The sequence below is a fragment of the Acomys minous genome (genome assembly GCF_964271855.1).
Source record: "Acomys minous genome assembly, chromosome: 1".
Taxonomy (NCBI): Eukaryota; Metazoa; Chordata; class Mammalia; order Rodentia; family Muridae; genus Acomys; species Acomys minous.
In genome coordinates, this window is record NC_140483.1 from 19,945,460 (window position 1) to 19,972,450 (window position 26,991).

Genomic DNA, 26,991 nt, shown 5'->3' on the forward strand with positions numbered 1-26,991 from the left:
CTTATTGATTTTTCACTTCACTGCATAAATATGAAGTGCATAAGACAGTTTTGATCTGTGTAGGACATCTGAGATTAACATATCATATCTAGGAAGTGGCATATTTGCAACTGAAACCACACTGTTTTGTCACTAACTCCCTGTCTTTTCCACTCCCCAGTGCTTTCCCTTTAAATAATGTGACTGTAATCATTATTTCCGTATTTCTTAAGATGATACTGCAGAAGACTTAAAGAAGACAACAATTCCCAGTAAGTATTCTGTGGATAATTTATAGACAATGCCTGTTTTACTCTTTCACTGTTGTGAGCTTTGAAAATTTAAATTAACAGTTTCCATAGTGCTTAGTTTTAGTCCAGGCTAAATTAAATTTCTTAGGGAAGAATCTGTCTTGCCGCTGTCAGAAGTGGAAAATAGAGATAATATAAACATGTAAGTGGCCCCAGAGATAACATATAACCTTGTGGACTCTACCTTGAATGTTTCTTTGATTTTTTTTTTTTTTTTGTCTTCTTACACCTGCTTCAATCATCCTTTTCCTGCCATGCATGAACAACATGGTCTAATTTTCCTTCTTTTCTCATCGATTTCCCCTTCCTTAGATTGTCTTGGTACCTTCTTATCTGTCAATAATTATATTCAGTTAGAAGGCAGGAGGTTTCTGTTCTCTTAATATATATATATTACAGAGGATTGTATTTTAAGAAACCCTGGTCTTCCTCATGAGTCTTTAAGCACTAGCCTCCTTAGTGTCTGTGTATATGGTAAGTTTTTCAAGTCTCAAAACTTGCTTACCCAGTATTAGATCATTTACCCCTACCATCACTTAGATGCTCAAGGGACTCTTCTGTTATTCTTTATCATTCAAACACACACTGATGGGAGTCAGTAGACCGAACTCCCAGCCAGCGAATATGGATGGGATTGACCTAGGCTCTCTGCAAATATGGTACAATTGTGTAGCTTGGCCCTCATGTGGAACTCTTAGCAGTGTGAGTGGAGTTGTCTCTGACTCTGTTACCTACCGTTGGGACCATTTCCCCTAACGGGGCTGCCTACTCTAGCCTCAGTAGGAGAAGATGTGCCCAGTCTTACCACAACTGGATAAGCCAAGGCTGGCTGATATCCATGGGAGGCTTCCTCTTTTCTGAAGAGAAAAAGAGAAAGAATGGATGTGGCGTCAGGTTGGAGAGAGAACTGGGAGGAGAGGGGAGAGGGCAAACTGTGGTTGGGATGTAAATTAACTAATTAATGAAAAATAACAGAGGTCTAGGTGTCTATCAGACTCTTACTTTTACCCCTGGTGTTTCATGACCTACCTGGCGGCAATCAGAGGAAGGACAGCAGGCTACCAAGAAGAGACTTGATACCCTATGATCATATAGAGGGGGAGGTAATCCCCCTCAGGAACAGTCATAGGGGAGGGGAATAAGGGAAAATGGGAGGGAGGGAAGAATGGGAGGATACAAGGGATGGGATAACCATTGAGATGTAACAAGAATAAATTAATAAAGGAGGGGAAAAAAAAGGAAAAGAAAAAAAAGTAAAAAAAAAAAAAAAAAGAAAGTTGCTGCAGTTGGCAAGGACAGTTTTCCTAGTTTACACAGCTTTAATCTTTCTGTGGTTCCTGAGTTGTGTGATATGAGGTTAAGTGATTAAGTAGGCTGGGCTCATCCCTCACCATCATTAAATGACAGCAGGCAGAGCCTTGCTTTCTGCCACTGCGAGATATCGTGTGATTATTATCAAAGGTTGAGGGTCCTCAGCTCTTGAGGTTTGTGTGGCTCTGGTTAGGACAGCCCATGCAACGCCTGTTGTCTCTCCTCCTCAACTTTATAACTTGCTCTCATTAGTTATGGGATTTTGTGTAATGTGCCACCTTTGAAACATTTCTGCAAATCCTCAGAGATTGCTCTGTGTGGAGTTCATAACACCCACAAGTGAAGTATTCTGCTGCTCAGGAAGTTTTGTCTTGCAGGATGCCCGAGTGGAAACTGTGACCCCAGTGCTCAGGAAGTTTCTTTCTTTTTGTTTGTTTTTGGTTGTTGTAGACAGAATTTCTTTGTGTAGCCTTGGCTGTCCTGGACTCACTTTGTAGACCAGGCTGGCCTTGAACTCACAGAGATCCACCTGCCTCTGCCTCCCAGAGTGCTCTGACACAGATGCTGTTTGGAATATATCTTTAGTGAGCCCCATCCCTGTTACTTCTTATTTAAATTTTGTCCCCAGGCTACAGTGGCCATCCTCATTGGGGCTGTATTAGAGAGCTGTAGCAAAAATCTTGCTACTTCAATTCAGAGGAAAATCTCCCACTTTTAGTGTCTGATCACCTCCAACATCTGATTAAATGTATCTGCCCTTGTCTTTTAGGTGATGTCTGACTATCCCAGCCTGAGTTCAGCAAGCATCCCATTAGATCAGTCTAGCAAGCATTCTTTTTGACCCATCATATGTTTCAGCAATTTCTCATCCACAGAATCTCCACTTTTATATGCTTTGTAAAAAGTTGCACACTTTAAGTAGATTGTTTTCTTTCTTGATGTTTTGTTTTGAGTGTGTTTTATATTCTAGACACTAAGTAAATATTTTTCCTTTCTGTAGGCTGCCCTTTCACTTGACTAATTGTGTCTTTTGCTATACAAAAACCTTCTCCTTTTCTGAAGTCCCATTTATACATTGCTGGTCTTTATGTCTGTGCTAGCAGCATCTGTTCAGAAAGTCCTGACCTGTGTCAATGAGTTCAAGCCTACCCCCTACTTTCTCCTCTGTGAGATCAGGGTATCAGGTGTTATGTTAAGGTCATTAAATCATTTGAAGTTGAGTTCAATGCAAGATGAGAGACAAAGATCTACTTCCTTGCTCTTGCTACTGTGTTACCAGTTGTCTTTCTTATCATAATATCATATTTTAGGCAATGCCTTTAAATTTTCCTTAGGTATCCCTCCCAAAATAGATAACATTAGTAATCCTTAACTATCATACAAAATTTATAAAGTGAATTAGAACATTTTATCCCTGTTAACAATTTAACCCACAAAATAAAATTTAATCTTTTTGTTACCAGGTATTATTATATTTTTCCATTGTATTAGATAGGGCTGTATACAACAGATACACACACTGAAGAAATTACGTATTTTGAAAATGCCAGTCATATGCAATGATTAACCTTTCCTGACTTTGGGAACTGTGGGAATTCCATGTTGTTATCCAAAGGGTGGGAAGTGGATGTAAATCTGGATACAGACATTTCTGCCATGTAGAACAAAAAAGGCGAATAGAGATGATGTTACTTTTTAAAAGAGGTACATTGCACAAGAGAGTGGTGAGGAAAGAGGAATATATGACCCTCAGCAAGATCAGGAACTTCTTCACAATGGCATTGAGACTGGACACACAATGAAATAGTTGTAGCAAAACCCTTGGTCTACAGTAGGAATATGGGAGTTCCAGGTTTCTTATAAGCATATTGTGTAAAGTATACATTTAATCTGTGAATTTGTAAACGTGAACCCCAACTTATGGAATCTTGGATGAGTCATTTCAAATTGACTGTATTCAGTTTCCTCATCCAGAAAATGTAATTTTATCTTATCTTTCTTGATTTCAAGTTTTATAATAAGTTTAGTATGTGGAAATAATGTATTTACTGCATACGAGATACACAAAGGATTGTGGCTTGACTTATGATCTTGGTTCCTCTTTGTTCCCTTCCCTGCTTTCCCCAGAAGGATACTCCCAATTGATGATCATAAGAACCATAATTAGATATGTTTCCTGAAACAGCACCCACTGGGGCAGCAGCATCCTCTGAGAGAGGAGCTCTTTGGAGAGAAGCAGGTACAGTTCCCCTACCATCTGGGGCTGAAGCAGAGAAAGCAAGCTTCCTGATATCATGTGGATCCATCCCTCTGCCCAGAAGAGGAGCTTCTGAGATGGACCTCAAGTCTTATTCCCGCAGAACAGTCTTCTGAGCGCTGCCCACGGCATGGCTATCAAAAACCAGGACTCTACCTCAGGGTGATCCTCAGTGTGAGTAAAGACTCTCCCTTTCTCCCACAACGCTGCCTGTTCTCACTCATGCTGTGGTTTACATCAAATCCGGGGCTGGGGAATGTGGCGGTATTTTATGGCTGATCACTGGGCTAACGAATGTGTGATGCACAGTCTTTGATGTACTCCATTCTTCCTCCAGCGTTCAGCACAGTGGTAACATAAAAAACAAGCCTGCTCCACTCAGCCTAAGGCATTTGGGAAGGATTGGATGGCTTGGAGGGTGATTGCATAGATATGATCAACTTATGTTGAACAAGGTACTTAATCTACACTTGTTAAGTTTAATTGCCTCCCAGTGTCTTAAGGGAGTAGTCATTGTGTGAAGAAGCAATGCTTTCTGTTTTCTAGTCCTGCTTCTGTTTGACTTTTAAAAACTTACCTATCTTGGCCTTTATTGCCTAATCTACAAAACATACACAAATCCTTCCACCTCTACCTTATATTTCAATCAGCAATGTACTCTAAATGTACATTCTTAGGTATAAAATCAGGATGCACGTGTTTTTTAATTTACACATATGTGAATATATGTGTATTTGTTACATAAAAGTACAACATACTTGCAGTGCAGTAATTAACAGAAGATGTGTAACACATAGTTCTAGTGTGTGATAGATGTAGAATCATGTGTGACTGTATTTGCCTACATGTATATATGCATACAGGAGTTTATGTTCATTTGAATGTAATGATTGGCTTTTATAACATATGTGAACATTAGGATGAACCTATACATGCTTGTTCCAGATGTAGCACAGAGTTTTCTAAAGTGTGATTACAGTCTAAGTCAGACATTCTTTTGTGTGTGTTCCAACAGGCACAAAGAGGAGAGAATTCATGTCACCTGTATTTAGAGAGGCTGGACATCATTGCCCTGGCAGAAGAAGTCAGTGGAATCATCAGGACTGTCATTCAGAATGGTACAGAGTAATGCCACCAGCTGGAAGGGCTTTGTCTTTCTGGGTTTCTCTAGCTTTGGGGAGCTGCAGTTTCTGCTGTTTGCCTTGTTCCTGGCTTTGTACCTCATCACCATCACCAGTAATGTCTTCATCATCATAGTGATCAGGCTGGATAGCCATCTGCACACACCCATGTACCTCTTCCTTTCCTTCCTATCCTTCTCTGAGACCTGTTACACGTTGGGAATCATTCCGAGGATGCTCTCTGGCCTGGTTATGGGGGGACAGGCTATCTCCTTTCTGGGATGTGCTACCCAAATGTTTTTCTCTGCCTCATGGGCTTGCACCAACTGCTTCCTCCTGTCTGTCATGGGCTTTGACAGATATGTGGCCATCTGTGCCCCACTTCACTACACCAGCCGTATGAATCCCACCCTCTGTGCCCAGCTAGTTGGCACCTCCTTCCTGAGTGGGTATCTTTTTGGACTGGGAATGACACTAGTCATTTTTCGCCTCTCATTCTGCAGCTCCCATGAGATCCAGCACTTTTTCTGTGACACGCCCCCAGTGCTAAGCCTCGCTTGTGGGGATACAAGGCTAAGTGAGCTGGGAATCCTCATCCTCAGTCTGCTGGTCCTCTTGGTCTCTTTCTTCTTAATTACTGTCTCCTATGCCTACATTCTGGCAGCAATACTGAGAATCCCTTCTGCGGAGGGGCGGAGGAAAGCTTTCTCTACATGCGCGTCCCATCTCACGGTGGTTGTGATTCACTATGGCTGTGCCTCCTTCATGTACTTGAGGCCCAAAGCTAGCTACTCCCTTGAGAGGGATCAGCTTATTGCAGTCACCTACACTGTGGCAACCCCTCTCCTCAATCCTATTGTTTATAGTCTAAGGAATCGGGCTGTGCAATCAGCTCTGAGAAATGCTTTCCGAGGGAGATTACTTGGTAAAGGATGAAGGCTAGTCCAAAGACACTCTCTTTTATATAAGCAGGGTCCTAGCCCAGGTTCAATCCAATGGACCAGATATTCCAATATCTTGGCAAAACTGCTGTGCTGAAAGCTCACATCCTTTGCCTTTCCTTCCAGCATGCTTGGAAGGATAAGATAGGATTTCCTGCTCTATTTGTTGTGTTCAATCCACTGTGCTTCCAATTCTTAATATTCACCTTCAGTCTCACAGATGCCACTCACACTTACCAAAACTCACCAAGCAGTAGGGGTTTTCTTAATTTGTTAAGATCACTATGAATTTTTCCAGTTGAGCCAAACAAGAGTTCCAGGCTAGGATGTCAGGATCCGGGGGGGGGGGGGTATTGTAGAGAATTCTGAGATTATTATACAATGAAAATATTTGACCGAGAATGTTCTTCTAAGGTCTGAAACTCAGCATGAGGTCCTGGGGATGCAGGGCAGGCAGAAGCCCTGCTGTGGCATGTGCTCCTCACTGCTCAACCTAGCTGTTATCTCTCTGAGCTTGGTGTAGAACTGTTTACTTTGCTTGATCCTTCCACCTCCAGTGTTTCATACATCTCCCAGAGTGTTGCTGGGGATAAATAAAAGGGAATTCCCACAGCGCCCCGGCAGGAGTGTGAACACAAGCTCATCAACTAACTAGCTGTGCTAAGCTGGGCAAGTCGCTTCACTTTTCACACCATCTCATACTTTTGTGCTGGTGACTAAGCATGATATATATATTATCAATATACTTGAGATGTAGTCATTTTCTGATCAGTGTCACCTGCTACTTCTAATAATGTACAGAGAGCGATGTTGGCTTTTAGTTAAGTTAGTATATGACCATGCTCCTAAAGAATGGGTGGAACGTTTCCTGAACTGACCAGGACCTTCAGAGATGATAGCAGAATGGCAGAAGCTGGGCAGTATGGCTGAAGCTTGTCATCGGTTGAACACCTCTTTTCAGATATGGTACTTTTGCCGAGTGAGAGACAGGGCACGGTAGTAAATGGAGCAGAGAGACATCTGTGGACTGATTTAGAAAGATTAACCTGTGAGTGGGGAGAATGGGGAGTTTCAGCGGAGAAAATAGGAACCAAGAACACGAGGCATCGCAGCCACCGAGCATCCTAGACTGGAGAGAACTGGAGGCTTTGAAAAGCTAAGTTCCAGACCAGATGTATCAAAGAAAGAGATGGAAGTATGAGGGACCTGAGAAACGAGTGGAGGATGGCATGGAAATTTTAAGACAATTTAAAATCAGCTGTTACTGATTTTTGATGGTCTGTTATGTTGTAAACTCCAAATAGTAAAGATTTTAGTTACTTATAGCTAACTTAACTATTGGTAAACAACCACTTTCATGGTATGCTATGATTGCTATATCCCACTGCGGTTAATGGCTTAAGGCAAATGCTATTAAATGCTTACATGTTATTTTCAAATATTTTTATTTGTAACCAAAATTATTTTTAACAAAAAAATAAATAAAAATTATTTTAATTGTTTCTTGTGATAGGATTTTTTCCAAAGATTGAGGAGGAGTTAGTTTCTACTCAAGTGAAAGAATTGAGATTTGAGATGATAATTAGGGAGCGATATTCATGCGCCAAGGACTATCTGTGTGAAGTGCTAAGTTTGACACAAGGCAACAGAGTTACCAAGGAAACATACTTATCTGGAAAATACCTAGATATAGTACAATATCCTTTTGGATTTTCCTTTAATTAATACATTCTGAAGAACTTTACTGATTCTTAAGAAAAGATAGAAATGTATAAGTGCATAAAGCATCATCTATACCATATTAAAATGTAGGTAAGTATTCAGGGATTTAATGAATATGTGGGGACCCTAATATCTCAAAATTGTATTGTTCTGAGAGTAGAAATATCTATTCTAATAGTGAAATACCAAAACAGGACAAGAGGAAAACAAGTTTTTTTTAAAAAAATTTTATTTTATTAATTTATTCTTGTTACATCTCAATGGTTATCCCATCCCTTGTATCCTCCCATTCTTCCCTCCCTCCCATTTTCCCCTTATTCCCCTCCCCTATGACTGTTCCTGAGGGGGATTACCTCCCCCTGTAAGATCCAGAGGGTCCTAGAAACCTACAAGTAGAACATTATGGTAGGCAGATTTGGGCCCAGGGGTCCTGCTCAAACTAAGGCACCATCCAAGGATAATACAGGTGGTAAACTTTAAACCCCTACCCAGATCTAGACAATGGTCAGAACAGTCTCCACAATTGAGTGGAGAGTGGGCTATGACTTTCTCACGAACTCTGGTGCCTCACATTTGACCATGTCCCCTGGCGGGGGAGATCTGGTGGCACTCAGAGTAAGGACAGCAGGTTACCAGGAAAACAAGTTTTATTTTATCTTTATGTAGTTCTGCTTCATGGAATAAGATTAAATGACAAATATCTTTATTTTCAAACTCTAAGAACTTAATCACACTCAAAAGCTATAAACAAATTGGAAATCATCTTGAATTTTATTTATCTTCTCTATTATTGTCCTTCTTTATGGTGCAATTACGTGCTTGTATTTAGTAATAATGTGGCTCCCAAAAGACAGAAGCACGATTTTAGTTAAATTTCCCTTAAAAATACTTATTTTATAATCAGAATGCAGCAAAATCCTAAAGATGTGCAGAACACACACACACACACACACACACACACACACACACACACGGCATCATTTTTTCTTTTTCCACACTTGCTTGTGCCTCTTATCTCCAACATTTCCTGCCACACTATGATCTTCTGTGATGCACAAGAATCTGCTTATCAGTTGCCAAAGAATGAATTTGTGAAGCCGACATAGTCGTAGCCAGCAGGTTGGCTCCGCCCCCGTGGGTCCATATACTGCTGCATGTGTATGGTACAGAATGAGACTTGTTCTGGGGTTAGAGCCTGAGAGGAAGGAAAAGAGAAAGACACAGTTAGAGAAAACCAACAACAGTGGTTTCTGTGGGTCTCCTTATCTGTCCCAAACACAGGAGATGGAGAACCCTCAGGAGAAGCAGCCTTGTCCCTGACACTCTGTTTCTCAGAACTTTATTACTTCCAACAAATACAAACAAGTCAAAATTCTATCTGAGTCTTTTTCATATCCTTTTCATTAGAAATTTTTGAGAAAAAACCAAACCAAAACAAGTACACAACATACTATGTTTCACTATGGCATTTCACACATAATTTGGTTTTGTTGACCTCTCCATCCCCCATTTTTCACCACCTTCCTTTCTGTCCTCTACGCTTCCATCCTCAGCAGTGCTCTACTCATTTTACCTGTGTTCTGTCATTTCCCACTTCTACTTCAAACCCTCTTTTTCATACCTGTGGTTCTCTTTCTAGTTTCTTGGTCTATACCCACTCATATCCACCTATATATATGCATACAAATATTACTATCTAGGGTCCTAGCTTGAGACAGAATATGCAGCATTTGACTTTATGAGTCCCAGTTACATCACTTAATACAGTAATTTCTATTTTTCTATTTTCACCAAATTTTCCTCAAGTTTCATGTTTTACCTTATGGCCCAATGAAATACCGATGTACACACACACACACACACACACACACACACACACACACACACACACACACACACACATTTTTATTATTCAACAGATGGTAGATATCCAGAAGTTATCTCTTTCTATTTTCTAAATTTAGCTAATTAAGTAGAAATGACAATAATTTACTTAAAAATTGAGCTACAGGTTATGAGCTGACTGTAAAAGCCAGTGGAAAACCACAAGAGGTTTATGAGTTGGAGCGAGACACATTATTTAATTGAAACGAGTGATATTGTGGGAAAGAGGAGGTCTTAGGCAATAGAGCGGACATATGGGTAGGAGCTTCTAGGGGAAACAGCCAAGACTAAGATGACCCAAGCCAAGGTCATGGTGTCAGCACAGGAGCAACAATGAGAATCTCACCTGTTTCATGTCCTCCTTGGTAATATAAGCCTTGCCCTCTGCCAGGGCTTGGAATCCACTCTCTATATCATCACTGGACTTGATGTTCTCTGACTCCTTGTCAATCAGGAATGATGTGTAGTCCTCCAGTGAGACATAGCCTTTCCTGTAGGGGAAACAGCAGGAGCTGTGTATCCCTTCCTGTGCAGCATCTCATGGGCAGAGGGAAACCAGATCTTCTATAGCTCCCTCTCAAGTAGGCTCTCTGACACTTGGCTTCTGCCCTCTACTCTGACCCCATCACCATCTTATAGACACATATACTCAGCCTCCTAGACTCTGGATGTGTCCCCTTGTGTAATCATCTATATTTCTTTGGAATTTTCCATGAGTGCTAGTGCCTAGATAATAATTCCTTGTCTTCCTCCATCTTCGGAATATAACAATAACTGGAGATGTGCATTGCTCTACCATACCGACCACAAGTACACAAGGTTCCACTAATAACTGTGGCTATTGAATTACTACCTGCTTCTTAAGAGCCCACAGACATGAGTAGATTCTTCTTTCAAGTTCCTCCCTCAGATACAAACTTAAATTCACAGAAGAAACAATGTCCAGTTGAGAAAACTTTGGAGCTTAAGACTAAGTTAGGGTCAGTGACAATCTCAAAAACAAACAAACAAACATACACAAAGCGTCTCCCCCAAAACATAGAACTTCCAAAGAAATAGAGCCTATTTTCAAATAAGTTAATTTTGTGTTCCATGGACCATCTCACTCTATGTTCATCTCTTGTTAAGTCTAGCTGCAAACCTCTTTCTCTTACCTCCCTGGATCCACAGCATTCAGAAATTTCTCAAACTTGGGCTCAGGTTCACCTTCTTCTACCATAGGCAGGTAGTAATTGAGTCCTCTTAGGCATGACCGGAACTCTTTATGAGTCAAACGCCCAGTCAAATTCTCATCAAAGTGTCTAAACAACAAAAGCATTCTATCAACTCAAGAGAGAACCACGTTAGAACAGAATAGAATTGATCAGGTCTGGCTGGACTGACTACATCTTTAATGGCACGCCATAATATTGTTGGACCACAGAGTAGAAAATCTATATCTCTGAGTGCTTTTTGTAAAACACAGTAATGGGAGGAACAGTATAAAGAATTGAATATTCTTTCCAGTTCTTTCCTCAGAAACAGCTGAAATTCAAGAGTGATGATGTAAAGATGTATTTTCCTTTTAAAGCCCAGGGATCTCACAGGTGATTAAAATCAGAGACTAAAATGCAGTACTGATGCTAATTAACATACATAGACTAGGTCTTCACTGAAGATCCCATCAAGGCACATAGGGGGAAAAGTTATTATTTGTAAATTTATTCTAAACTTTCTATAAGACAATGGACCAGCCAGCTATGAATTTATACTCACTTATATGTGGTGCTAAACTCTTTCAGTGTCTCCTCACTCACACCTATGGTGTCCCTGGAAGGAAAAATATAAATTAACTCTGGAAATAAAACAGGAAATGTCAAAAAGACATGCTCTATGAGAGTTGAGGACTTCTAATATGCAATGTGTTATTTACGGCATTTAGTTCAGAGTTTGACAAGTAATGCCCTGGGAGCCAAATCCAGCCACCTCCTGTCTCAAAACAGCTCTTGTGCCAAGAGTGGGTTTTCAACATTTGTTTATATAGTTGAAAACAATCAAGGGGAAATATTTTATGAAGCATGAAAAACATGTGAAATTCAAATTTTAATGTCTACAAATAAACTTTTATTGGGGCACAGGCATGTTCATTCAGTTACAAAGTTTATTTGGCAGATTTCCAGTATGCTAGCAAAATTGAAAAGCTTCCACAGACATCTAATAGTTCAAAAAGGCTTAATTATTTATAACAATGTAATTTATAGAAGGTGGTTATTGATTTCTAAAGTACAGAAAAAATTTCCAAAGACTATTGAGACATAAAGTGGCTGTGATAGGTTTAGTTTATCTAAGGGAAAATTAATTTCTTCCCTTATGCCCCATAATTTGAACCTTACAATCTAGATATTATATATTGAGAAGAACTTTATAAATGCAAATGGTTTCTGAACAGATCATAAGATGTTAAAAGGATGCTGAACCTGGATGGAGGATTCATGTGTCTAGAAAGAGGAGGTACACACACACACACAGAGGGGCACATCTCTTATTTCACAGTGTACCCTGGTATAAAGAGAAATAGCTCAGTTGTGGAACAAGAAAGAGAAACTATATGGTAAGTATAGTAGTATCTCTGAAACAGCTCTTTATCAGGTGCCCTACGTCTAACCTAGTTAAACTCCAACATCTAACACAAACTGTCCCTCTCCCTGCCCAGGGTTTAAACCACCAATACTTGGCCTGAATCTGTTGCTCCAAATTGTGTTGCATTCTCATGCCCAACTGGTGCAGCTGATCCCACTGCTGGGCCAGCCCAATGGTGCTGTATTTGATGTCAAGGATCAGAGCCTCGTCCATGCTGTCCCCCAGGTCTTCAATCTTGGTCAGGTGACGCTTCATTGCCTGGATCTCCTTTTGCTTCCTCTGGAAAAAGACAAAAAAAAGAAAGGCAATCAATCAAGCTAACAGATACAAACCAAGAGATAGGGGAGAAGATGCTACATTTCCCTAATTTGCTCATTTTTAGAGGTCTTGTTATTCTCTATGAAAAGAACAACGTTACTTCCTTTATCCTCCCTGTGTAAAGCAGTAGAATGTCTATGTGAGATGATTTCTGTCATCCTGGAACTCAGACACCACCAGCTCGTCATCACACTGTGAGTTGTTCCCATTATCCATGGGGCATTAGTCTGGCTCTTCCAATGTCTTCATTGTGTCCACTTTCCAGACTCCCTCATTCTCAAGGATGATGGGCTGCTGTTGCTGACCAAGCACATCATGTGAAAAATTTCTGCATTTCCCCAAAACATCCCAACAAGTTGGAATTTGTTCACCTAGGAGTTAATATGCAAAATTCCTCTAAGGGATGGGTGAAAACTTTGATATAAGGCATGTGAATGCTACCTGACATCTTATTCTTCTCTCATTAAGGAAAGGTTATATTTAACTTTTTTTTTTTTAATCCTGGAAAGGAAACAATGAATACAAGACTGAGAAATACTCTTCTAACCCTCTGATTCCCTCAACTGAAATGAGAGACTCTACATTCAGTTATATCATTTGGTCACATCAAATAATAAACTTGTTTTGATGGTCCAGGTTACAGGCTAGGAACACATAAATCTGCACTTTTAGTTAAGTACAGCAGCAATCCTTAATGTACATATATTTGCTTAGTTGTATTGTTGCAAAAATTAACACTCAAAGATGAAAGTAGACAGAGACCTAAATCAGTTATATAGTGGTCTAAAGTTGGAATGCCAACTGATCTCTGAGCAGGACTCTAGCCCTGGCTTGTTGACCCTGGGTAACCTCTATGCAAAATAGCACCAGGTTGCCTCTATGTGGTTTTTCCCCTGCGTTTTTTAAAATGTGAGCCGTGTCTTTGGCTAGTGAACAAATATTACTCACTTTATTTGCTTCAAGTTGGGATTCCAGAGTTCCTGTTTCCTTGAGCAATGATCTAATTAAGAGTCAAAAGAAAACATTATTTGTTACAACAGAAATCCATCTTTCACAGACCCATTAGCTCAAAGCCTCTGTAGTTCATTGTTTCGGCTTCTCTCAAGTTACATGGGCTTGCTAAAATGAAGTTTTGTGAAGCCAACTTTTAAAAAACAAACCTTCTGTCTGTCACTCTTTCTAGATAGATGAAAAGGAACATAAAGCCAGATCTAGTTCCTTTGTGTCTAGAAGCAGGTGTCACACATCTTTCCTAGTTCCACTCTTAAATGTAGTAATATCTTGGTGTCCATGGAAGGGATCTTTCAGGTTGCCAACATAGTGGATGTTGAAGTTACAAAATGGGAAAGTGGCATGCAGTATATGCATGTAATCTAGATTTCTTATAATACCTAGTATAATACACATGGTTAGGTACTTTAAATAGGATAATGACAAAAGATAACGCTTATATATATTTATATGTATATATATATATATATACAGTAAAGTCATATTATTTTCTGAATATTTTCATTTCACATTTGGTTGAACATATTAATAACCTTCTTATTTGCATGTAGGTTTTATTCTATACTTTTAAGTCATGTGAGAGAGGGACCACTTACATGAGTGCAGGGCTAGGAGTAAATATGGGTCTTTATTCTTGCTCCACATCTATAATTAGGAACTATCAGATTATGATGAGCTATAATACCTTGGCAGTAAGGTTTCCTTAACTAATTATTCTAGAATAATATAAGAAAACAAACTTAATTATAGAAAATACTGACCCATCCAGAAAATAAGCCCTGGACATGGTAGACCGGAGCAGGAATCATGAAAAGAAAAAAAAGAGAGCACATGTTAGCACAATTCATGATTCCATTTCTTCTTGTTGATGAAACATTTTAAATCTTCTTATTTGGTCACAGAACAGGAACTCATACATCCACATGTTGCTTTCAAAGCCTCTGGTCCTCTGAGAAACTAAGAGACTTTGTCAAGCTTCTCCTTGTAGGAGAAAGAACACTGATACCAATCTGCATGCTAAGCCTCCAGCATACACTACAGGGTAATAATTTAAAGGAGCTAAAACCAGGGGCAGAGGAGGTTGCACTGGCTCATACAACCTTGGCCAGATGTATGCTTTCAGATATAGTGCAATTTTTCTTGTTGTTTAGTGTAGAAGCGTTAATTATGGATTATCCAGCCAACACTAAACCTCAAAATACCGTATTAGTGATCTACTGATGGGCAGAATCTTCATCCTTTGACCATTTACACTAACATATTATACTTTTTTATGTCTTCTCTTTTCCAGGTCATTTATTCAGAAGATATGATACACATTATTTCCATGTACATCTTGAATATAATAAATGAAATTAGGCTGTATTATACCATTTCATTCTCATTATGGCTTTAGTTGGCAGACAATGCAATATCTTATTAGGTGCTCATGACTGGTTCTGGCTTTGGACATATATCCTTGAGTGAGATAATTTATCTACTTAAACTTTTCCTACTTGAGAGCAGAGGTAATAAGATCCACTCTGCACCTTCCTAGGTTGCTCTGACAGTTCAGTAAGATAACAGGTGTTGAAGTACTTTATAAGGTATACTGTCACATGATTGTTAAGGCTTGGAAGTGTAAGTATACAAAATAGGATCAAAAGTATGAGTGTCAAGAAGAAAATAAAAAAAGGGTGGGTGAGAATAAAGGATGCACTAAAGGAATTATGAAAGGAGTTAAATATAAAGGCGATCCAAAATATAGTGATGGGGACAGACTATATATTATTTCCGTCTGCCATATATGTCATCCCTATTGAAAACAGCATGTGTGGGGGTCTTGTATTGAAGAAGGTGCAGCACACCTGGTCTCCTGGATCCACTGAAGGAAGGCACTGGCATTCTGTTCAAACTCCTGGCACATTTCGAAGTTCTTGATTTGTCTAGCCTCTTCTTTCTGTAGCTCCTCCTCCCGCTCCTACAACACAACAAAGAGCAGGGCTACTTCACACAGAAGAACTTTGTTTGGCATTAAAGAACCATTTTGTAGGTATAGGCGCATATCTCTATTCCAAAGCTCTTCTATCTTCTACAGGTACACAGTCATATGCTCACCTATCAATCATATCTATCTATCTATCTATCTATCTATCTATCTATCTATCTATCTATCTATTATCTATATATCTATCTACCTACCTACCTATCTATATATCTTCATCATCATCATAATCATCACCCACTTTCTCACTTAATCATATATGTATATCACTTATCTATTATCCACCTATTGTCTATATAAACATTATCTATCATCTATCTATCTATGTATCTATGTATCTATGTATCTATCTATCTATGTATCTTTCTATCTATCTATCATCTATTTATATATCATTTATTGGCCTATCTATCTGTCTATCTATTTATCTTCTATTTGTATGTATGTATGTATGTATGTATGTATGTATGTATGTATGTATATGCCTCCTTGTCTATCTTTTTTTGCTTCCTTCAATCTCCCCCAAATCACAACACAACAAACCATAAGAATCACCTACTGTACCAAAAAGAGACTTGATACCCTATGAGCATATACAGGGGGAAGAGGTCCCCCTTAGTCACAGTCATAGGGGTGGGGAGTAAGGGGAAAATGGGAGGGATGGAGGAATGGGAGGATGCAAGTGAGAGGATAACCACTGAGATGTAATATGAATAAAATAATAAAATAAAATTTAAAAAAGAATCACCTTCTCTCTCTCTCTCTCTCTTTTTCTCTCTCTCTCTCTTTCTCTTTCTCTCTCTCTCTCTCTCTCTCTCTCTCTCTCTCTCTCTCTCTCTCTCTCTCTTACACACACACACATACACACACACACACACACACGCACACACACATTTATGTATATATACATATATATTTTCTGTAAATAATTTTTGTTCTTGACTTCTGCCACAGCCTTCTTTTCTTTTCCTTAACACCCCCAACTTTGATTTAGGTTCTCTAGTCATGCTTCCTATAGGCAGAAAATGTTGGGTTGTGCCCTAAGTTACCTTGATGATGTCAGGCAGGTGCTTCCAGATCCTGCCCAACACATCCACTGTTAACCAGGTATAAGGACTGGAGGGCACATTTAAGGCCTTGATCTGCTGGTCTAACTCCAATAAATGGTTGAAGTCCTCTTGAGCCCCAGCCAGAGAGGCCAAGAAGGCCTCATGTTCCTTCTGTAGCTGCCGAATTTCATTCAGGGAGACGCAGTGCACAGGCTCTGACAAGTCCTCTTCAGCGTTCTCACACCAGTTGTTGAAGGCTGAAGCCTTGTGTGCAAATTCCATGAATAGCTCCTCAGCCTGCAAAAAGAAAGACACCCTCATTCCTTAGGAGAAGAGAATATTGAGAGTAAAAATAGCATCTTCAAATATTTGCAGAGCAGCAATCCGAACTGGTGGGACTAAAATTAGCAGCAACCCTGCAATGGGCTGCGAGGAATCTAAGTTAGAGGGACTTCCAGGGTTTAGCCTTTTTCATTGTGTGAGATTCCTCAAGCTTTCCACCATTCACGGTTGAAGACAGGGACTGGCTTACAGTGAGTGTCCCTTCATGCTCATGACTCTAAGGCTGGCGAGGGTAGCCTTCAGTGTCATTATTTCATATTCTGAAGTCTGTACTGAAGTTCTACCTGGCATGGGAAACACTCAGAAACAAGTATTATATGAGCATCTGAGAAACTGACTACAATCAACCAAGCAACTCTGTTCTATTCTTTACCCACTCCCTCTTTCTCCTCTGCAGCTTTTGTAGACAGGCTACCATCACAATTCCTTCATTACACCAAGCCACTTTCCTATCTTCCTTCTAAACCTTGTTGCGATATCATCTGGTCCCTACCTGAAGCTTTGAGAGCCACTGAGTCAGCCGATCTCATACACACTGACCTACACCCTCTGCACAAATCATGTGCTCCTACATCATTGTCCAGAGCCACCCCCACGCACAAAGGACTCCGACCTCATAAGACTGGAGGACAGGAAAATCATGGACTTTCTCAAACAGCAAAGGATAGGGTGGTTCCAGATCAAAAGTACACCTGAAGTTTTGGATTCAACCGATTGAATTGTTGACATGATTTGTCTGAGCAGTCATGAAAAATGAGTTTTCTTTCTTCAAATTTAAACTAGTTAGCAGAAAATGGATCTGAATGGACATGGGGGACTTGTCTCTGCCATTTCAATGATCTAGATACTAAAATAAATCAACACAAATGAAATGAACAAGATGGTATCCTACAGACCATTTCATGCTATAAGAAGAGTGTTATGGATTGATTAAATATTTATAATAAGAATTTAAAATAAATGTTTTGCTATTTAAAATTAAGGAAAACAGAAGAATGCCAAGTAGCTATGTAGAATGTTTTGCTCATAAAGCTGTCAATCTACTTGTTTTACTTTTTCATTTGAGAGTTATTTCTGCTGTGTCAACATCCCTCAATAGAGTAGGAGTTAACTAAGAGCTGAGCCTCACTGTTTGCCTCTCTAACTCTCTGTCCTAAATTATTGTCAAGCACAGTTGTTTCTCACATCTAGAGGGAGTAACGATACTGATTATTCTGAAGATCAAACGCAGGACCCTGCGAATTCTAGTCAAGTGCCCCACCACTGAGTTATACACTGAACTATACTACCCTTCTTAATTTCTTTAACAGAATGTTGCTATGCTGTCCAGTCTGGCATAGAACTCTTTATATATATATATATATTTCTGTCTGAGTCAGAAATATTGGATTTTAGGCATGCACTGCCACATTCAGCCTGGCTTCTTTGTATTATTATGTTTTATGACCATTATTTAATATGCTTCAGAGGCTACCACTGGTGAAAATAAAAACATCTCAGTCTCCTACATCTACACAGACTACTGCACGTCTAGATCTGTATTCTCACTTAATAGTGAGAACGTAGAAAAGCAAAAGAGGATGAAAATATCTTCCTGTTGGTTTTTCGAGAAGAGGTTTCTCTGTGTAGCCTTGGCTGTCTTGGACTTACTTTCTAGAGCAGGGGCTGGCTCTAGAACTCACAGAGATCTGCCTGCCTCTGTATCCCAAGTGCTAAGATTAGAAATGTGCACTACCACCGCCCAAAAATTCTTCCTGCTTCTTGAAAAGGACATCCATGGTTTAGCAACAAGTCGCACACTTGAGGATTCCCTCCAAGAAAGGAGATACACTGAGAATATGTTCTATTGCTACTTTTACCTTGAGCATTTCATCTGGGTTAGGGAAACATAGAGGGCCAGGTTTGCTGCCAGCTTTAGCTTGGTGTGCAAAGGCTGTCCACACTCTGATTCTATCCACCTCTCCCACTGTGTGTGCCTGGCTTCCCTCCTAAGTCATCTATAAAATGTCTCAATCCATTGAAAACAAAACAAAAACTTTTCATTTGTTCTAAGAAGATGAATTCTATTTTGCTCAATATGAATGTTTCATTTATTCATTTCTCTGTCTTATGATGTCTATAAAACTTTAAAATTGGATTTCTAGTTTACTATATTTTAATTCTTCAGCTAATACCCAGATAATTTTGAGGGCCTGTTATATTTCACTGTGTTCCATTTTCACCTTACTCTTGCCCTTCCCTTCTCCCTAACCTTCTGTAGAGGCAGCTGTTTCTCTAGCAGTTTCTGCCTGTGGACTCTAGATGCCTCCAGCAGTTGCTCCCAGCGTCTCAGCAAGGCTTCATGTCGCTCTTCAATGGCTTTGGTTTGGCTGTGCTCAGCAGCCACCAGCTGGTTCTTCAGATCAGTGATTTCAGAAAGCCGTTCTTGCTGGAAGCTCTGAAGACTGGCATCTAGTGTGTCCTGAGAAGATAAAAAAAGAAGCAGTGAACAGGAAAAGGGAAGCAGCCAAAGGAACACTAACACATGTGTCCAGCCAGACTTTATTAGAGTGTAATGGGGGATGTCAACTGTTAACTTGATAGGATATAGGCTCACCTAGGAGGCAAGCTTTCAGACAGACTTATGTGGGATTATTTAACATGATCAGATTAACTGAGATGGAGAAACCCAACTACTTTGAGTGGCACCTTTTCTGGGGATCGTGGGCTGTATGGAAGGGAGAAAATAAGCTGAGCACAAGCATGCATTGCTCTGTTCTTATTGATGTGGATACAATGTAGCCAGATGCTTCATGTTACTGCTGTCTTTATATCCCTGCTGTGATTGACTGTATTTCAACTATGAGTCAATGAACCCTTTCTTCCAAAGTGCTCATGTCAGTAGATTTTTATCATAGAAAAATAGTATGTATATATATATATGTATATATATGTGTGTGTATGTATATGTGTGTGTATATATATCCTCACACACATGGCTCAGTTACTAGGAGATTGTACTGCTCTTCCACAGGATCTGAGTTAAATTCCCAGCACCCCGTACATATATAGATATGGTCAGAATGTTATCCAATGAAAACATAATTTAGAGCTTTAAATGAACTTCTGAGCTTGGAATTATGGTCAAGTACTAGTGTATGTATAGTTTATATATTATATATTAACAGTAAATTGATAAGGGACTATTGGACATGATATGATATTTCCAATATTTACAATCAAATCCTTATAATACACATACTTTCTGAGAATTTCTTAAGTTCTCAGAGTGCTTTAATTAGAGGAAGAGCACTGTTAGGGGTTTTGGATATGCAAACTAACAAAAGCTCTAGAGAAATGAAAATTTTACAGAAATGTTAAAATCAAAGCCAGGAATTTGATAATGAGCTTAAACAAAGTGACTTGCATTAGAACAATTCTATCTTTGTCCTCCTCCCTCTTCTTCGAATTCTTCCCTCCTCTTTCATTTCAATACAAGATCTCACCATGTAATTCTCTTTGGTCTGGAGCTCAGTATGCAGAGCAGGCTGGCCTTGAGTTCATAAAGATGTGCCTGTATCTGCCTGCCTCTGTCGTTTGTGTGCTGAGATTAAAGGTATACCATCATGCCCAGTACATTAGATTAATTCTCCTTTTGAGACAATAGAAAATTGACTTTTTTATGTACATGAGTGTTTTCTTTGTGTGTATATGCCTGTGGAATCCTGAATCTTGGAACTGGAGTTCCAGACAGTTGTTACTACCGTGTGGCTGCTGGCAATCCAGCCCAGGCCCTATGAAACAGTAGTCAGTGCTCTTAACTGCTGAGCCATCCCTCCAGCTCTTCTGAGAACAATTTAAAAATCATGGAGACATTTCTTGTTTGAATAGAATCAGAAGGAACCTGAAGCAGCTACAAATGAAGGGCCTGTGATGCCCGAGGGAAGTGCGGGGATGGCAACACTCACTCCACGTTTCCCTTAGAAGAATAAGCTGAGCAGGGAAGGTGGTCACAGGGAAGCACCTCTGAGGCTTTGGCTACCATGTGCAGTTAAAGGCACAGAAGTAGCCACTGTGGGGAACTGGGCATCCGGTCTTGCACAGGATGTAGAAAGAGAACTACAGGAATGTTGAGTCACTATTCTATATTTTAATCTAAGGCACTTTAGTTCCTAAAATGAGCAGGTAGTGTCCTTGGACTCAAGCAGAAATAGCACTAAAGCCACAGAAGCTAGGCAATATTTCTCGTGGCGTCAGAGTGCTGACCTCAGGACCCACCAAGCAGATGTTCTAATTAAAGTGCTTAGGAGAAAGAACAAATGAAAGGTACAAGCCCTCACACAAGTGGAAACCAGATATTACATCTTATCCTTCTAACTCATGACCAAAAACTAGCCAGAAAAACAGAGACACATGCTGAACCAAAGGCTACCCAAGCTGCCAGAATTCCAGCCCCCAACTCTGATGGACACTCCTCCTGGACCACACCAGCTTCCAGAGATAGAGACTACAAAGACCGGGATACCAAAGAGGAGACAGAAACCAAGGAGCGAAAGGTAAAATGTTTGGTGGAGCTGGTGTTAAGGTTTCAAATGTTGTGAATTAATAACCTTGAACTTAAATGGAATTCATCTTTCCAACAAAACCAATGAATTAAAAATAGCATGATATACAAATAACATAATTTTGTAAAAGACACTACACTCATGTGAGAAGCTTCACCCTCGATGCACTGATGATGCTGTGGGCCCTTTAAGAGACAGTGCCACACAAGAGGCCCTTGGGTCCCTTGAAGTCATGCCCTCAGGACAGATTTGTATTGTCCCTGTCTCTTTCCCTTTTCCTTTATGATCTCATCCTTCCTGCCATGTTCTTACCATTTGCCATGGAACTTGTAAATTTCAAACTGTACTATTCGGACTAATAGCATTAAACTATTAACTAAATAACTTTTAAAAAAAACCGAGCCACCTGTACAGTTATTGGCTGTGGCCTTGTTTATTGTCTCTATGGGGGTGCATATATGTGTGCACCCCTGGGTGTAACTGCAGAGGTTAGAGGTTGACATCAGGTGTCTTCTTCATTTCTTTACCCCTTCTTTTTTGAGACAGGCTTCTGTCATTGAGTGTAGAAGCATAAATTCCAAGGACCTGTCCATCTCCACTTCCCACAGCTGGTGCCAGATCTGAGCTCAGGTCCTCATGTTTGTGTAGCAAGTCCTTTCCCCACCGAGACCTTGCCACAGCCCTAAGTTCCTCCATCAAACATTAAATTATAGTGACAAAATGGTCCAATTACGGGAATTAATGGGGTGCACAAATGGAGAAAATTAGAAAAGCCAAAAGTTGACTCACCGACAAAATTCAAGATGACAAACACAACCGTCTAACAGCAGGGAAGGGGACAAGGAAAGAGAGGGAGAGGGAGGGACACAAATGATAAGCAAATTAAATATTGGGCCTTCCTGACCCCATTTGACACAGCATCTCTTACTTACGTGCTTTGCCAGGAGTGTTAGGAAGGCAGTGAGGTCTGTACCATTGCTCTTGGTCTTCAGGCTTGCTTCCTTCTCACCTAAACAAGGGAAGATAGAAGGGAATATTTGATGATTATTTACAGTGGTCAATGAGAAGGCTTCCTGCTTCCCAGAACAGGTGACTTGGTGCAATACAGAAGCAGATGGAAGAATGGGTTGCTTCTCTGTCCTCAGAATAAAACTGACTGAAGAAGACCGCTAAGAGCAAAAGAAATGCTGAGTCGTGGGATGAAGGAAAGGTGGAGATTGAACATGAATTATAAACAAATCAACATATACTGTGTGGTTTGTTTCCTGGAATATTTTGTGGAGGATTTTTCTTTCTGAATACCGTATATGAAATGAGAAGAAGTCCCCAACAACTGTGTTCTGTGGGGTTTATGACTCTTAATTCCCTCTCATTTCTCTCTGTCTCTGTCTCTGTCTCTGTCTCTGTCTCTGTCTCTGTCTCTGTCTGTCTCTCTCTCTCTCTCTCTGTGTGTGTGTGTGTGTGTGTGTGTGTGTGTGTGTGTGTGTGTTATTGTGTCCAGGAGTAATAAAAATGGGCATTTCATCTCATTTTCAAAGGTAAAAAAGAATCCAGAGACCATTCTTCAAATGGCCTTAGAACAAAATACCCCAGCCCTAGCATCTCATACCTATCCAGGATTCCACGACATCGGCCTTCCAGTTAAACTGCTGGAAGGCATGCTCTTCATCCAGCTGTGACTTCCAAGCATCTAATGCCTTGGCCAGAGACGTTGTCTTCTCATTCAGAACTTGGATCTTGGTGGAAATCTTATCTTTGTGTTGAGCTTCTTCCTGTGATGCCACGTTTGAGAGGAGGAATTAGGCAGCCATGCCAAGGAGGCAGAAACACAGTTCCCTTGCATCCTTAAAAAACGTGTAGTTCTCTTATCCAAAACACCTAACTAGTATCCTATAGATCTATTGTAATTATTCAGATGTTCATGTGTGTTTAAAATGTTGTTTCCATTCTAGTATTTGGACAATTGTGGCATATTTGTTTGCTCAAGTGTGATTTTTATTTATGAAGCTTTTAAAAGGCATAGAGGCATCTCTGTTTAGGGATCAATGAGGCTTTGTAAAGAAAATGCAAGAAGAATAAAGATTCACAAGTTATAAGGAGGGGTTCTTGCGCATATGCCCCTGCCCAAGACGTAGAAGAATTTAATATTCTTGCAGTACTCAGCGGTACACTGGCTAGTTTTGTGTCAACTTGACACAAGCCAGAATCATTTGAGAAGAGGGAAGTTACACTGAGAAAATGCCACCACCAACATGACATGTGTGGGCATTTTATTAATTGATGATTTGTGTGGCAGGTGCCAGGTCACTGTGGGTGGTGCCACCTTTGAGCAGGCAGTCCTGGTGTTATAACAGGCTAAGCAAGCCACGAAGGGCAAACCAGTCAGCAGTACTTTACCACAGTCTCTACCTTAGCTCCTGCCTCCAGGTTTCTGCTCTGCTTGAGTTACTGCCTGGGATTCCTTCAGCGATGAACTGTTAACTAGAAGCATATAATGCAATAAACTCCCCCTCAAGTTGCCTTTGGTTATGATGTTTATTACAGCAATAGATACTCTAATACGATAGCTAAAAACAGTTTTAATATGTATAGAGGTTGGCAAAAAAGTCAACAAAGTATCTTTATGGAAAGGTAAAAGAGGGGCATATAAGAACTTAAAATAATTTTCAGAAAACAACAATTGAGTAGGTAATGGGTTGCTGGGGAAAACAGCTAAATTCCACTTTGAGGAGGTTAATAAAGTTATGTGTTTGTGGGCTGAGCATAATGAAAAGCATGTTTTCTGTTTCAGCACGTGGGAGGCAGAGGAAAGCAGAGTTCTGTGGGTCAGCCTGGCTGACACAGTAAGTCTGAAGCCAACTAAGAGCTACACAGTGGGATTCTGTGTCAGAAGAATCTCTTCATAATTATATTTTATTACCTTCTAAAGGTAATCTCAACATTCTTGCTTCTGCATTTTGGCTGACCACTTTCAGGAAAGAACACAAAATCCCCAGAACTCACCTTACTAAGAATGTCTTCTCCTTGTGAGCACACATTTTGCCCCCGGGTCTTATGCACAGAAAAGTCATTTTCCAGAGCTTCATGCTTCTTTAGCAAACTCTGCATGAACAAATACGCAAAGATCAGAATGTTCAAGAATGGTCAACCTCCATCCACATGCAAGTCCATAGCGTGTTATTCAGCAGCCCACTTAATGGACTCCATGAAGATGCACCCAAACTCTACCAAGGTCCTCTTAAAAATTCTTTCATGTCTACGGGACAATCTCACTGGGAAGAGTGGCAGGAATCCAGGGATGCTCTTTCTCTGTGTCCTGCATGGCCTTAAGAGCCGTTCTCTTTTTATTTTGGAATCAAGTGATTAGGAGAAAAATATGAGGATTTCTCAACATCTAGATTCATGCATTTCTACAAAACACTCTATATTTTAGAAAATATTAAGCATTAAGGACATGCTAAACTAAGAACTGTTTCTTTCATAGCCAATAGGTAGGAGAGAAAGACAGATAGATGGAAGAGAGAGATATCTATATATAATTATATTTTTATTACCTTCTATAGGTAATTTCATCCTTGAATCTAATTTATTTCTTCTTGTTTCTTCTTTGAGCACAGCTACTAACAAACTGCAATCAATCCCTCCTGCCCCCTCCATGAATGACCACCAACCGCCTGCCTCTCAGGGTTCTAGCATTCATATACCCCTCTGAAAAAGCACATGGCAAAATTCAACAATTTTCACTGTAAAAATTCTTGACAGACTAGAACCAGACTATTACTTCAATATAATAAATTCAAAATGTGAAAGCTACACAGATAGCATTGTACCAAGTTTTTAAATTGAAAACATTCCTCTTAAGATCAGAAACAAGATAAAAATGTGCACTTGTGATAACTTTTATCAAATATAATTCTGGGAGTCCTAGGCAATGAAACTAAGAAAAAAAGGGAGATAGTCCAAATGAAAAAGGAAGAATAGGTAATGTAGTCTCTGAAAGTCAAATGATATAATATGTTAAAAACTTAGATTTCATAGAAATTGTGAAATCAATAAACCTAGGGAAAATTCAGAACAGAAGGCAACACGTGAAAACACTTTATTTTATATAATAATAACAACTACGTGCAGAATAAATTAATAAAACTGAGCATTATATAAATCTTTTCAAAACAGTAAAATTAAATCCCATCTCATGGATTAGGAGAATACATTATAAATAAGAAAATAAAATTTAATATTCAGGTGGAGCCAGTAAAAAACACAATTAACTAGCCAAACCATGTGTGATAAAGAGAACAAAACTGGAGCTCTCGCTTCACGATTTAAAAAGCATGTCACAAAACTATAACAATAAAAACAATATAGTATGGTGTAAACAAAGACATAAATGCATAGAACAGAATAGATATCACAGAAAGAAAACCATATACATGCTGTCAACTGGTCTGTAATATTGTCAAAAACACACTAGAGGAAGAGGATAGTTTCCTCAACAAAGGGCACCCGACATCCTGTGCGTACCTTTGTAGCAGAAATAGACCAGTTCATATTTTAAATAGTACTTAAAAATCAAGCCAAATGGATTAATGATTTAACTATAATAATGGAATATATTCTTCCCACTATGAGAGACCACATACAGCAAGTTTACAACAAAAGCACAGGCAACAGGATGCCTGTCTAGAGAGAAGGGAGCACATCATAGTCCAATTCTCTGCACAGCCAAGGCAACAGGCAACAGGGCTCAAGTGTCACTTGCAGAATGATGGTCAGTATGCAAAGCATTTATCTGATAAGGGTTCATTTCCAGAGTATTCAAGGAACTGCTTTGACTCACTAACTGGAACAAGCAAGTAGAGAAATAAATGCTAGAAACATTTCAAAAGAATGCCCAATGGCTTGATTTCAAACATTTAAATGGCTTGATTTTAAAAATTTAAAAACTGATTTAACAATCTGAGTAAAACTTCTTCAAAGAAATGGTGGGCAGCTCACTGGTGTATGAGGTATCTCTTCAGGAGGAAACAGGAAGTAAAGCACAATGGCATATCTATTGCCTTGTGCCTAGCAGTATGGCGACTGACGAAAGCAAAAGACAATACCTGTTACCAAGGATTTGAAGAAATTGGAGCCATGATATGCTATTGGCAGAAAGTGAACCTAACAAACTAAACTGCAATGAGAAATGTTATTGACAATGCTCAAGATATTTTAAGTACAATTTCTATATAATGCAGAAGAACAGTTATTGTATATTACCATGTTAGCATGGTTCTGAGAAGATGTTGGCATTGCTGTGTTCAGTGCGGTGCTCATTTCAGCACCAAAGGTGTGAGAACAATCTAAAAATTTACAGGAAGATGGATAGATAAAAAAAATGCAGCACACACCTCAATATACATTTAAGATAAAACATTTCAGCCTCATAAAATTATGAAGGAGAAATCTTCATAATATGCAATGACAGAAGATAAACTTTGAGGTGTTGTGCCAAGTAAGATAATGTAGTTATTTCAAATCATTCTGCATGATTTAACTTACAGGTGAAAATTCGTAGAAGCGGAATAGGATGACAGTTACCAGGAACTAGGAAGG

At 39.6% G+C, this 26,991-nt stretch overlaps 2 protein-coding genes across 2 annotated transcripts in view; one reads left to right on the plus strand and one right to left on the minus strand.

Moving 5' to 3' along the window:
- Positions 1-4,973: 4,973 nt before the first annotated feature.
- Positions 4,974-5,915, plus strand: OR10Z1 (olfactory receptor family 10 subfamily Z member 1; the record flags this gene model as incomplete). The annotated part of the gene is made up of 1 exon (XM_084792799.1): positions 4,974-5,915. One exon carries the CDS (start codon positions 4,974-4,976, stop codon positions 5,913-5,915), a length of 942 nt encoding a protein of 313 aa, XP_084648925.1.
- Positions 5,916-8,200: 2,285 nt separating this feature from the next.
- The window catches only part of SPTA1 (spectrin alpha, erythrocytic 1), a 69,601-nt gene continuing 50,810 nt past the window's right edge, over positions 8,201-26,991 (minus strand). Inside the window, exons 40-52 of the mRNA XM_084792859.1 lie at positions 24,397-24,495; positions 23,003-23,165; positions 22,326-22,402; positions 19,101-19,310; positions 16,508-16,804; positions 15,322-15,434; positions 14,236-14,253; positions 13,412-13,463; positions 12,237-12,424; positions 11,282-11,335; positions 10,681-10,827; positions 9,873-10,017; positions 8,201-8,837 (exon numbers count right to left, since the gene is read on the minus strand). Coding sequence (XP_084648985.1) covers positions 8,712-8,837; positions 9,873-10,017; positions 10,681-10,827; positions 11,282-11,335; positions 12,237-12,424; positions 13,412-13,463; positions 14,236-14,253; positions 15,322-15,434; positions 16,508-16,804; positions 19,101-19,310; positions 22,326-22,402; positions 23,003-23,165; positions 24,397-24,495 — 1,689 coding nt within the window. The 3' untranslated portion in view covers positions 8,201-8,711. The remainder of the gene's footprint in view (positions 8,838-9,872; positions 10,018-10,680; positions 10,828-11,281; positions 11,336-12,236; positions 12,425-13,411; positions 13,464-14,235; positions 14,254-15,321; positions 15,435-16,507; positions 16,805-19,100; positions 19,311-22,325; positions 22,403-23,002; positions 23,166-24,396; positions 24,496-26,991) is intronic.